The sequence below is a fragment of the Cetorhinus maximus genome, chromosome 10 (genome assembly GCF_964194155.1).
Source record: "Cetorhinus maximus chromosome 10, sCetMax3.hap1.1, whole genome shotgun sequence".
In the NCBI taxonomy this organism is placed as follows: domain Eukaryota; kingdom Metazoa; phylum Chordata; class Chondrichthyes; order Lamniformes; family Cetorhinidae; genus Cetorhinus; species Cetorhinus maximus.
Genome location: NC_135888.1, coordinates 7,041,460 through 7,055,325, shown reverse-complemented (window position 1 = coordinate 7,055,325; position 13,866 = coordinate 7,041,460). Strand labels below are relative to the sequence as shown.

Here is a 13,866-nt window from a genome sequence, read left to right as displayed (position 1 = left end):
GGTGTACCACCATATTTTAAGTGTTGATGAATATTAACACTTCTATACCTCCTGCCTTCCCCAACTTTATCTTTCCTTTTCATTTTCTTAAAATGGCTGCCAGTGTTGGGGAATTGTTACAACAGGTTTTTATAGAAACATCATCCATGTTTCAACAGCTTTATGATGATTCCCATTGTTCTCTTTATCCCCTGCACTCAAATACTATGGACTGCCATAGTATTGCGTGCCAAGTCAGCAGGCCCAGAAGCAGACGCAAAATTTGCTTCTGCCTACGATCAGCCCCCGAGCACAATTTCATACTGGCTGGCCAATTAACAGCGTGAAACAAGCGCTGAGAAAGCCACAGCGCTGCTGAGGGGGATGGGGAAGAGGGCGGGTGCCAACAAAAGTGAGGGTGCAGGTGGGCACTTCTCGTGAGCTTCCTGAAGGCAGACAGCTGCTGCGGAGCTGCCTCAGGGAGCTGCAGACCTGCACAAATTAAATGACAAGAAAATAATGCACCAAACTGTGTCTATGCAACACATTCAAGCACCTGACAGCAGAACTCAAAAAACATCAGTCCCCAGATATCTTATTTTAATTATATTTCATCCCGGACATTTCATTCCGTCCTTGTATGAGGTTTCATTAAAAACGGGCTGCCTGCCTGCCTGTTTTGCCCATGCGATGAGCGCGAAATTGCATGGACAACGTAAAATCATGGACAGTAGGGTTTTTAATGGCCTTAATTGGCCCTTTTAATGTCAGCAGGTGCAGCTCTGACTTCCGTGTGCACCGCCGACCTCAGTATTGCTCGTGTGCACTGCATCCCGACGTCATTTCGCGCAATTTCATGTGCATTCGGGTTGGGTGCGTGTCCGCCCGATCAATGTAAAATTCTGGCCTATGTATCTTTTCTGCAGTCTTTGTCCCTGGGAGAGTTGGTGATTTGTAGATTAACGATTACCCTAATTGTAAGAACCTGTTTACTATACTACACATGCTTTATGCTATGTTACCCCTTTTACTTAAGAGTTAAACTTAAGCTGGATTTACAGGATACAGTAATTAATTTAATCTTCATAGCAAACCCTTTACATTGAATTAAATTTATTTTGAATATTTTTGCCAAGTTTGCACTTCAACTGTCCACTGTTGACACACATGGATATGGTATGTAAAGCATAAATTCTTGGTAAAATTGCAACTACATAGAGCTGTAATTCTCCTGTATTTTCTTTTTTCTTTAGTCTTCATCCTGGTGATTTTTTCCCTTTCACACGGAAACCATTATTTCTAATTGTGGACTCTTCAAATAGTATAGCATATAAGGTAAGCTAAAATTCTTTGTTAAAACGTTTACATAGTTTTGGTGGTAATTTAAAACGGGCATGAATTCTGCTTCCATTTTATTGCAATTATCATACAATCATAGGTTACAGCACAGGAGGCTATTCACCCCATGGGTCCATGCCGACTCTCTCCAAGAGCAATCCACCTAGTCCCACGCCTCTGCCTTTTACCTGCAATTTTTTTCTCTTCAGATAGCTGTCTAATTCTCTTTTGAAAACCATGATTGAATCTGCCTCCACCACACTCTCAGGCAGTGCATTCCAGATCTTAAACACTTGCTGTGTAAAAAAGAAAAGCTTTTTCTCTTATTGCCATTGTTTCTTTTATCAGTCAGCTTGGTCGGTGCACTGTGGTTTTTGATCCTTCTGCCAATGGAACAGTTTCTCCCTGTGTATTCTATCCAGACCCCTCCTGATTCTATCTATCCACGAAACTGAAGCCTCTCATCCTTGGAACGATTCATGTGAATCTTTTCTGCCCCCCATGCTAATGTCTTCAGATCCTTCCTAAAGTGTGGTGCCCAGAACTGGACACAATACTTCAGTTGAGGCCGAACCAGTGTTTTAAACAGATTTATCGTAACTTCTTTGTTTTTGTACTCTTTAACCCTTACTTGCTATTAACCTCTCTCTCAACCTGCCCTGCCGCCTGCAGTGATTTGTGCACATATACCCCAGGTCCCTCTGCTCCTGCAACCCCCCCCCCCCCACTCTAGAATTGTATATTTAATTTTATGGTGCCTTTCCTTGTTCTTCCTACCAAAATGACTCACTTCATGCTTCTCTAAATTTCAGCTCCCACTTGCCTGCCCAATCATCATCTAAATCCTCTTGAAGACTATCGCTATCCTCCTCACAGTTCACAATACTTCCAAGTTTTGTGTCATCTGCAAATTTAGAAATTGTGCCCTGTACACCCAAGTTTGGGTCATTAATATACATCAGGAAAAGCAGGAATCGTAACACTTTCCCCTGGGAAACCAGCAAGAAACCTTCCTCCAGGCTGAAAAACAACCATTCACCACTACACTCTGTTTCTTGTCACTCAACCAATTTCATATCCATGCTGCTCCTGTCCTTTTTATTCTTTGGGCTCTATCATTGCTGACAAGCCTTTTATGTAGCACTTCATCAAATGCCATTTGGAAACCAATGTACACCACACCAACCCTCTCTGTTACTTCATCAAAAAACTCAAGCCTGGTCAAACATGATTTGCCCTTAACACATCCTTGCTGGCTTTCCTTAATTAAGTGACTGTTAACTTTGTCCCAAATTATCATTTTCTGAAAGCTTTTCCACCACCGAGGTTAAGCTGACTGGCCTGTAGTTGCTGGGCTCACCCTTATACTCTTTCCTGAATAATGGTGCAACATTTGCAATTCTCTAGTCTTCTAGCATCTCCCTTATACCTAGGGAGGTGTGGAAGATTATAGCCAATGCCTCTGCAATTTGAACCCTTACCACCCTTAGTATCCTTGGATGCATCCCATTCAGTCCTGGTGACTTAGCAACTTTAAGTACAGCCAGTTTATCAATCTATACCTCACCTTTGTCATCCAGTGTCTCAACTACCTCCTCTTTCACTATGAGTTGAGCAGCATCTTCTTCCTTGGTAAAGACAGATGCAAAGTACTCATTTAGTATCCCAGTCATGCCCCCTAACGCCATGCGCAAATTCCCTTTTGTCATTCCTGATTGGCCCAACTGCTCCTTTTACCTTTATACTATTTATATGCCTGTAGAGGACTTTTGGATTCTCTTTTATGTTAGCTGCCAGTCTCTTATACTCTCGCTTTGCTTCTCTTATTTGATTTTTCACTTTCCCTCTGGACCTTCTGTATTCAGCGTCTCTCTTCGTTCTCTCTCATATTATTATCCACCTGGCGTATGTCATATGCACCCTTTTTCTGCTTCATCTTACTCTCTACCTCTTTGTCATCCAGCAATCTGGATTTGTTTACCCTATCTTTTCCCCTTGTGGGAATGTTTTTTGTACCTGAACTATCTCCTCTTTGAAGGCAGCCCATTGTTACATGAGAGTTTTGTCTGCCAACCTTTGATTCCAATTTAGCTGGGCCTGATCTGTTCTCAGTCTGTTGACGTTAGCCCTCCCCCAATTAATTATTTTTACCCTGGATTGCTGCTTGTTATTTAGTACCCAATCCTCCCCTTTTTTGAACCAGGTCTCTGTTATCGCCACAACATCATATTTTCATGTGCAATATGCACCTTGGTTTTCCATTCTAATGTTACCCCCTGGTTCTGGTTCTCACACCACTCTGTTGGTTCAAACCCTCGCCAACAGCACTATCATATCGCCCCACAAGGACACCGGTCCTAGCTCTATTCAGGTGTAATCTGTCCAGCCTGTATCAGTGTCATCTTCCCCAGGACAAGTCCCAATATCCCAGGAATCTAAAGCCCTCCCTCCTGCACCATCTCTCCAGCCATGCATTCATCTGCTCTGTCCTTTTATTTGTATGCTCACTAGCACATGGTACTGGGAGTAATCTGGAGATTACTATCCTTGAAGTCCTGCTTGTTAGTTTCTTCCCTCCTTCCCTGAACTCTGGCTGTTAGATTTTATCCCTCTTTCTACCTATGTCATTGGTACCAATATGGACCACTACCGCTGGCTGTTCACCCTCCCCCCCCCTCAGAGTGCTTTTCAGCCGCTCAGTGACATCCTTATTGTTACCACAAGTTTAATCTCGTTAAGCCTGTGTTTTTGAACTGATTGATCACTGTGCCATTATTTTGAAGTATAACATCTGTTGCTTTAATTTCTTTAAAAATTTTTAATAATGCACTCTTGCTAGTTAAGCGCAAATAGAGCTCTAAAATGACCTTGTACACAAACCAACGTAAATCCTGTTCAGGATTCTTTGCTCCTTTTTTGCTCCTCTCCCTCTTCTCTTGGTTTTGTATCTAGAGACATAAACTACAAATGTAAGTAACAATGAATTGTCTCCTTGGGTTTGCAAGATGGCAAGAAGAGGGCACAAATCTAAGATTAACGAAAAGAATTAAAAAGGATGTTAGCAAAACATCTTTACATGGGGTGATCAGAATGTGAATTTTTCAGCTACAAAATATGAAGATATGAACCTAAGAATTAGGAGCAAGAGTAGGCCAGCTGGCCCCTTAAGCCTGCTCCGCCATTCAATAATATCATAGTTGATCTGATTGTGGCCTCCACTCCATATTCCCGCCTACCCCCGGTAACCTTTGACTCTCTTGTTAGTCAAGAATCTATCTACCTTTGCTTAAAGATATTCAATGACCCTGCCTCTGCCGTTCTCTGGGAAAGAGAGTTCCAAAGACTCACGATCCTCAGAGAAAAAAATTCCCCTCTTCTCCGTCTTAAATGGGGAGACCCCTTTGTTTTAAAGTGTGTCCTTAGTTCTTGTCTCTCCCATAAGGGGAAACATCCTTTCAGCATCCACCCTGTCAAGTGCACTCATTATCTGTTTGTACAAGATCATCTCTCAATCTTCTAAACTCCAGTGGATACAGGCCCAGCCTGTCCAGCCTTTCTTCGTAAGATGAAAGTGAACCTTCTTTGAACTGCTTCCAATGCACTTATATCCGTTTTCAAATAAGACGACCAAAACTGTACACACTACTCCAGCTCTCACCAATGCCCTGTACAACCGTTGCAAAGCATCACCACTTTTTTGCAAGGGGAATGGAATAAAAATGACAACATTCCATTTGCTTTCCTAATCACTTGCTGTACCTGTATAATAACTTCTTGCAACTCGTACTGGGATACCAGATTCCTCTGTGCCGTAGAATTCTGCAATCTCTCTCCATTTAAATAATATGCTACTTTTCTATTCTTCCTGCCAAAGTGGATAAGTTCACATTTTTCTACATTATACTCCATCTGCCAAATTTTTGCCCACTCACTTGACCTATCTATATCCCTTTGTGGACTCTTTATGTCCTCTTCACAAACTGCTCACCTACCTAACTACTTTTGTGTCATCAGCAAATTTAGCAACCATATCTTTGGTCCCCTGATCCAACTCATTGATATAATTTGTAACAGTTGAGGCCCAACATTGATACCTGTGGCACTCCACCTGAAATTTACCCATTTATGCCGACTCTGTTTTCTATTAGCTAATCAGTCCTCTATCCATGTGAATGTGTTACCCCCTACATTATGAGCTCTTGTTTTGCGTAGTAACCTTTGATGTGGTGCCTTGACAAATGCCTTCTGGAAATCTAAGTACAGCACATCCACAGGTTCCCCGTTATTCATGTTGCTTGTTACTTCCTTAAGGAACTACAATAAATTAATCAAACATGATTTCCCTTTCACAAAACCATGTTGGCTGCCTGATTACATTGAGATTTTCTAAATCCCCCCTGCAATAACCTCCTTAATAGATTCCAGCATTTCCCCGTAACAGTTGTTAGGCTAACCGGCCTGTAGTTTCCTGCTTTCTGTCTCCCTCCTTTCTTGAATGGAGGAGTCACATCTGCTATTTTCCAATCTGATTGGACCTTTTCCAAAATCTGGGAAATTTTGGAAAATTAAAAGCAATGCATCAACTATTTCAGCAGCCAATTCTTTTGAGACCCTAGGGTGAAGTTCAGCAGGACCTGGGCACTTGTCAGCTTTTAGTTCTAATAATTTTCTTAGTACCCTATCCCTGGTGATTGTAATTGTTTTAAGTACCCCCCCTCCCTTTCACCTCTTGATTCACACTTATTTCTGGGATTTTATTTGTATCTTCTGCAGTGAAAACAGATGCAAAATATCTGTTAAGTTCATCTCCATTTCCTTATTTTCCATGTTTAATTCCCCAGATTCACACTCCAGAGGTCAATTGCTCACTTTACTTACTCTTTTCCTTTTTAACTACTCTTCCTATCTGTTTTTATATTTCTAGCTAGTTTTCTCTAGTATTCAAATTTCTCCCTCCTTATTAATCTTTAAGTCATTCTTTACTCTTCTCTCTATTCTGTCCAATCTTCTGAACTCCCACTGATCTTTGCAGAATTATATGCCTTTTCTTTCAATTTGATACTGTCTTTGACTTCCTTAATTAGCCACAGATGGTCTGTCCTTCCCTTGGAGTCTTTCTTTCTCACTGGAATGTATCTTTCTTGAGCATTCTGAAATATCTCGTTAAATGTCTGCCCCTGCATCTCTACTGACCTATCCCTTAACCTAATTTCCCCATCCAAATCATATTATGATCACTGCCACCTAGGGGTGTCTTTACTAAGAGGTCACTAATTAATCTTGTCTCATTGCACATTACCAGATCTAGTATAGCCTGCTGTCTGGCTCTAGACATGCTGCTCTAATAAAATGACCCGAAAACACACTGAACTCATCATCCAGGGTACCCTAGCCAATCTGGTCCAATCTATATGTAGATTCAATTGTCAGTGATTATTGTCGTACTTTTCTCACAAGTTCCTATTATTTCTTCCTGCATGCCCCATCCTACAGTGTGGTTACTGTTAAGGGCCTATTAACCACTCCCACAAGTGACTTCTTACCTTTACTATTTCTCATCTCTATCCAAACTGATTCCACATCTTCATCTCCAAAACTAAGGTAATCTCTCTCTGTCATACCAATGTCATTCTTTAATTAACAGTTACCCCTCTGCCTTTTCCTGGCTTCCTGTCCTTCCTGAATGTTATGTATCCTTGAATATTCAGGTCCCAGACTGCTAGAACCTCAAACCTGTTGGATATTGGCAAGGGCTGAGGCTCCTCCACTTTACTTTCTGGATCTCCATACCTGCCTCACTCGCAATCACACCCTCCTGTCCCTGACCACTGACTAAATGAAAAGACCCAATCCTAAAGGGTGTGACTGTCTCCTGGAATAAAGTGTCGAGGTAACTTTCCCCCTCACTGATATCGCAGTGTCTGCAGCTCGGCCTCCAGCACAATGTCTCTGAGCTGAAGCTCCTCAAGCTGCAGACACTTGCTGCAGATGTGTTTGCCCTGGATCACACTGGCCCCAAAGAGGTCCCACATTCTGCAGTCGCAACACATCACCTGACCTGCCATCTTTATTATATGTTAATTTAATATTATTTTCTTAATTTATAATTAAATACTAATACTCCCAATGAGTTTTGCTAGTAAACCTTACTAATACTAATAAAATCTTATAATTACTAAATTGCATGAGTTTTGAAAGATAAATGAGCAAAATACTCACCAACCAATCACTTACCTGTTTCCCTGCGATGTCACACTTTGGTTTTTCTCTGAACGCAGTCGGTCCACAGGCTGAGCCCCCGCCCTGACTAGCTCTCTCTCCCCTTCTCGCACTCCCTTTCTTTAAGGCTCTCCAAAGTGTCGCCGCACTCTCTACTCTTCTCACGCTATTTAAGCTTCTCCAAAGTCTGAGAGAGTGAATGGGAGAGTAAGATTAGACTAGATACCATATGGAGTAAAGAACAGTGACTTGTGCTCAGTGACCCGTTTCTAAGCTGTAATCTCCTTTTGTTTTTTGCTTACGAGTAGAAGAATTAAGAACAAACTTGTGGTGGAACTTTTCAAATAATTTCAAATCAATGCAAACTCCAGCTATTGAAAAAAAAAAGCCAAATATAAATACATTCCCTGTTGCCAGTCGTGACTTTTTATTGTGCAGTTCTGTCACATTCTAACATTATAATGAGCATTGGGGCACTCAGTACTTAATTATTCCCTCCCCCTCATCCTCCCACAATCCCAGGGAGGATACATGCAAGATGCAAAACTAGGACGGAATGATTCACAGCAGTATTCCTCTATTGTTTTTCAAACTATGGGTAAATCTGAACTGAAAATAAAAACTCTGCTGGTTTTCAGTTTAGTTTTCAGTTTACTACAAACAGTGAGTCAGGGAGTGGCAGAACTCGTAGCCATGAGCAAAGTGTACCCCAAAATGTGCGATTCCAAGTGGAGGCAGATTTTGTTTTTCAAAGTTGCAAGTGAACCAATTTATCATAACTTCTTGTGGAACAGCATATGTTCAGCAAAAGAAGTTAATTGCCTTATACTCTCTGAATATCTCTTCCAACTTTTTGCAAGGCTGAGTTCCTGTGGTGTTTGTTTATTGCTTACATTTCTATGAAGCACTTTGGGATATTTTTATACTTTAAAGGCAGTACATAAATGCTTTTGTTTTTAATCTGGAAAGTTGGGGGAGAGAAAAAGACCACACTGAGTTTTCCATCAGTGGCACAGTTTTGGACTGTTAGACTTGCTTTTCCTATTGTGGACTCAATAAATTTTGCATTTTTGACATTTGTCCAAAGTAATAGTGCAATGTTATAGAGGATGGCCAGAACTCGAGACCATTTGTTGTTCAAGAGTTAAGTAAGCAACACCATGATATACTGCCGTTGATTTTATTTTGCATCTGTTAGTTCTATTTCTTGTTAAACCTGATTCATAATTGTAACCTGAAATATATGGTCATCCAACATATTATTTGCATGTCACTTGGAGACCAGGAAGGATCCTGTACTATTTTTAGTACTTATTTTAATCTTTTTTAAAAAAGTTTTATTGTTTGCCCTGCAATCTGCACAAGGTCATGCAAAATATAGGAAGCATTTAAACAAAAATTGAATTTTTGTTCTGGGCATTAGAAAGAGTATCTGGAACAAACTTGATTTGTAACACTTTATGGTGGATCTTTTGTGACTTTCCTGCTTCAGGGGAATAGGTCTGAATAGGCACTTCAAGGTCAACTAGAAGCTAAATTCTTTCTAAATCCCCTGCCTTTGGGAAATATCAGGTTGTTAAGGTTAGAAAAACCAGCAGAAAGTGCCTGCATATGTATTCATTATGTTTGATTGTTTTCCCTTGCTGTGTCCTACTGTCATGTATTTATCTTGCCAATCCAACTGGACTTCTTTAAAATGAAGTCTACTCCATCTTTGGAGCCATCTGGATAGAAAATTAATGTCACATCCTAAGCAGAAAAGGGTAGAGCATTGACTTAATTTCCAGATCAAAATTTCATAATTTGTTTATAGCATAGATTTCTCAAAACTAATATGTTGTCAATGTTCTTTTCATATCAGACCTTTCCAAAAATATGCAGTGTTAAGGAGGCATGGGAATTGTGAACACATTCTGTGGGCTAATTAGTATGAAAAAGTTCAAAGGAAGAACAGATGGTAGCTAAAATTTGATGTTTACCTGCAGAGTGATGAATACCATTATAAAACATACAGTTTAAGACAAAACAATGGACTGGACTTGTTATCAGCGGTGATCAAATGGTGCTTGCCATTCATTACACTTGCAATGACCACAGAGCTTCTATGGGATTTTTGCTCTGGAACTTACTGTGGTTAGAGTGCCACATTGGCACAGTGCCCTCTGTAAGATCTGGGATCTATGTGCACAGGGCAAACAACTTGTGTATCTCTTTAGCCAATTAAATTGAAGGATCATAATGAGCTGCACAGAGTCTGAACCAGGAATGTCAGTTCAAATGTTTTAATTCGATGTCAAATCAGGTACAGAGAGCCCAATTGAGGGAGAAAAAAGATTGGGTTCAGAGAGAGTGAAGAGACAAAGAATTAAGGTTTCAATTATTTGGATCCTGTACATGTACAGTTTATCCTTTCAACAACTCAGACAAGGATTTAGCATGCTTGTTGAAGTGTTGACCTTGTTCTACCTGAGTTGTTGTCTTACTTTCTCCTGACCACTTGGAGGGAAGTATCTTGCTTGGCACAAGCAACAGATCACATCAAATCTCTGCAGTGCTCCAACATCCAGTCTTAAATGGTGATGGATGATTAAACAACCAACTGGAGGAGGAGGCTCAACAAATATCTCCATCCTCAATGATGGGGAAGTCCAGCTCATCAGTGCAGAAGACTAGGCTGAAGCATTTGCAACCATCTTCAGCCAGAAGTGCCGAGTGGTTGATCCATTTCAACCTCCTCCTGAGATCACAGATGCCAATCTTCAGTCAATTCGATTCACTCCATGTGAAATCAAGAAATGGCTGGTAGCACTGAATACTGCAAATGCTGCTGGTCCTTTCAACATTCCAGCAATAGTACTGAAGATGTGCTCCAGAACGAGCAGCGCCCCTAGCCAAGCTTTTCCAGTACGGGTACTACACCAGCAACCACCTGACAATGTGGAAAATTGGCCAGGGAAGTTCTGTCCACAAAAAGCAGAAAACATCCAATCCGGCCAATTACCACCCCATCAGCCTCCTCTCAATCATCAACAAAGTGATGGAAGGTGTCATCAAAGGTGCTATCAAGCAGCACTTCAACAGCAATAAACTGCTCAGTGATGCTCAATTTGGGTTCTGCCAGGGCCATTTGGCTCCTGACTTCATTACAGTCTCGGTCCAAACGTGGACAAAAGAGCTGAACTTGAGATGAGGTGAGAGTGACCACTATTGATATCAAGACAGCATTTGACTGAGTGGCATCAAGGAGCCCTAGCAAAATTGAAGTCAGTGGTAATCAGGGAAATGTTCTACTGGTTGGAGTCCTACTTAGCACAAAGAAAGATGATTGTGCTTGTTGGAGGCCAATCATCTCAGTCCCAGGACATTGCTGCAGGAGATCCTCATGGTTGTGTCCTAGGCCCAACCATCTTCAGTTGCTTCATCACTGACCTTTCTTCCATCATAAAGTCAGAAGTGGGGTTGTTTGCTGATGATTGTGAGCTTAATTCTCACCCTCTTCTTGATTTGAATGGTTGTGTGAATTTCTTTTCTCTGGGATCTTACACATCTAGCCATTTAAAACAGTTGTATGGTTCCTGTGTCTATTGTGTTCTCAGACATTTTGCAGGTAATGGATGTATGGGTTTCTTTTCCTTCTCATTTGCCCTGTTGCTCTGCCTCTGATAACTCGTTTACCACCATCTTTCTTCGTTCTACACATCTTTTTCCAGTGATTTGGGCTTTCCACAAGTTCTGCAGTTTGATCCATATGTGGGATCTTTCCTTCTGTCTGTGACCTCGTGGTCGTCCACAGCTCTTGTACGTTTTCTCTGTCTGGTGTGCATTCTTTTGTTGCTATTTCACTGCATCAACCCTGCTTCCTTTCTCTCAACTTAACTGAAGGCTGGCTCTTTGATAGTCAATGTCTTCATCTGCCTACTCATGGTTTCATGAGCTTTGGCAGTGTCTACAGCCTGTAATATTGTGAGCTTGTTCTTTTCAATCAAATCTTTTTGTACTTCAGGGTGTGCAGATCTCCAAATGAGTTAATCTATCAGTCTTTCATCCATTTCCTTGATTTTATATTTTCTGGCTGCATATTTCATTCTTGTTAAGAAATTGTCAACAGGCTCACCTGGTTCCTTTCTCAGGCTTTGAAATTCATATCGGTGAATCTTTTGATTCGAATTTGACTGAAATTTGGCTGTACACTGATTTTTTTTTTCCGAAAAATTTTGTCTGGACTTTTACTGTCCTCATTCATCTCCCAGCTATTAAACAAATTTAATCCTTTCTCTCCTGCCACAGAAGTGCCTTTTGGAAACCTGTTGAATGTCAGCCTGCACTTTTGTTTAAGCTTCTCTGATGCCTCTATGACATCATCAGCTTCCTAATTCCTTATGGGCTCTAGCTTGTACGTTCTTTGCTGTGGTGGCGGCCGTTTCACTTTTGCACAGTTCACTTCAGCTTTTCCCTCTCTATCGCACTATTTCAGGTTGATTTTACTCAGTCTGATTCAACATTAAATCTGTCCAAAATGTTTGTCCTACTCAAAAGACACCCGCTGCCAACATGTTATGTCTTCCAATTCTCAGAAGTTCGAAATAATCATACTTTTAGACTCAAATTGCTGGAGCTTCGAGTGTTATTCTTGCTGCTCTGCATGTGGCTGGTGAACTGATCCATTGTTGTTCGGCAGCTTACTGGAGTACAGCAGTAAGTGGATAAACATTCTCATAACTATTAGTTCCTGACTCTTTATGAATAATATAACAATATAACAATTATTTTCATTATTTTAGTTTTTAAATTTCTAACAATAATTAGAATCTAAAGGAATGAGACTCATGGTTGTGAAAGTTATTTTTCAGTGCCAGCGAAGTTACTTAGCAGTAATTAAGACTTATCACGCCATTTAAAAATTTACATATATTGGATTGAATAAGACGCAACTACTTTTAGCGAGTTTTAGTGGGGACTAGTTTAAAAGGGGATAGAAGTCTTGCTTCAGCTATAGAAAGCCTTGGTTAGAACACACCTGAGAGCAATTCTGGGCACCACACCACAGGAGGGGTAAGTTGATTTTGGAGGGAGTGCAGCTAACGGTTACCAGAATGATACCTGGACTCCAACGGTTAATTTATGAGGAGACATTACACAAACTGAGAGTTATTTGATTGAAATTTTCAAGGAATTAAGGGGGACATCTAGGGTAGATGGAGAGAAACTATTTCTGCTGATTGGTGAGTCTAGGACTAGAGGGCATAATTTAGAGATTACAGCCAGACCTTTCAAGAGTGAAATTAGGAAACACTCCTAGACACAAGGGCCGGTAGAAGTTTGGAACTTTCTTACACAAGTGGCAATTGATGCCAGATCATTTGTAAATTTTGAATTTGAGATTGATACACTATACTCTAAAGGTATTAAGGGACATGGGGCAAAGGGGAGTATAAATCAGCCATAATCTCACTGTGAATGCTGGATCAGGCACGAAGGGCCAAATGGCCTACTGCTGTTCCTGTTTGTACATTACCTAAGCACTGCAACTTCACACTGTTCAATGTGTTTCAATGCAGAGTATTGAACAACCTAGCTTCTGGATGAGCAGGGCAATTTGGGGACAGCAACTTCCTGATTTGCGTACTCATCAACACGTGTGCGACCACTGGATGTTGCTGTCTGATTTACTCTTTAACGGTGAGCAGTGGCGGCTTCACCGTTACTTCTGCAGCAAAATCTGGCTCAATATGTTTAAACTAGTGTTTGTAAAATAATGCTATGTAATTTAAAAAAAAAATTACATTCAATGATGAACTTTTATCCTTGATTATTTTAAAAATAAATACTCAAATATTTTTTTCTTTCCAGACAAATACGATTCAGAAGGTAACTTGATAATGTTCACCTTATAGCTTAGTTGGTGTGTTAGGCACACCTTCCAGAAGGTCCTCACTTGGTGCTAAAGTAGCTTCTCTGAGACAGGAATTACAATTGGTCTCATTGACTGTGGGACAGGGAGAGAAAAAGCAACCAGAGACCATTACTACCCCTGATCACTCTCTATGGATCCCTGGTATGCATATGTCGCCGGTAAAGTCAGAATTGGGCTCAGCTGTGATGTATGTTATGGAAAAAGAGCCGGCCAACGTTCCATGGCTAGGCTTAGGCCTGCAAAATGGCTATTTGGGTGAGGTACTAGATTATATTTGGCACCTACGGACCCATACCCCAGGAGCAGTCAAGCATCAGGAGTGGAGCAAATTGGCAGAAAAGAACCATGGGCAAAATTTTTACCTTGGCGGGCGGGTGCATGCCCAGCCCGCTTGAGGGTAAAGTGATGAGCGTTGA

At 40.9% G+C, this 13,866-nt stretch overlaps 1 protein-coding gene across 3 annotated transcripts in view; it reads left to right on the top strand.

Moving 5' to 3' along the window:
* scai (suppressor of cancer cell invasion) overlaps positions 1 to 13,866 on the top strand; it is a 99,863-nt gene that overhangs the window by 65,865 nt on the left and 20,132 nt on the right. For 2 of the 3 annotated variants that reach the window (XM_078549881.1, XM_078549882.1), the window contains one exon: positions 1,233 to 1,314. In XM_078549881.1, coding sequence (XP_078406007.1) covers positions 1,233 to 1,314 — 82 coding nt within the window. Of the gene's footprint in view, positions 1 to 1,232; positions 1,315 to 13,094; positions 13,216 to 13,866 lie in introns of all 3 variants that reach the window. The other variant, XM_078549883.1, reaches the window with a different exon arrangement.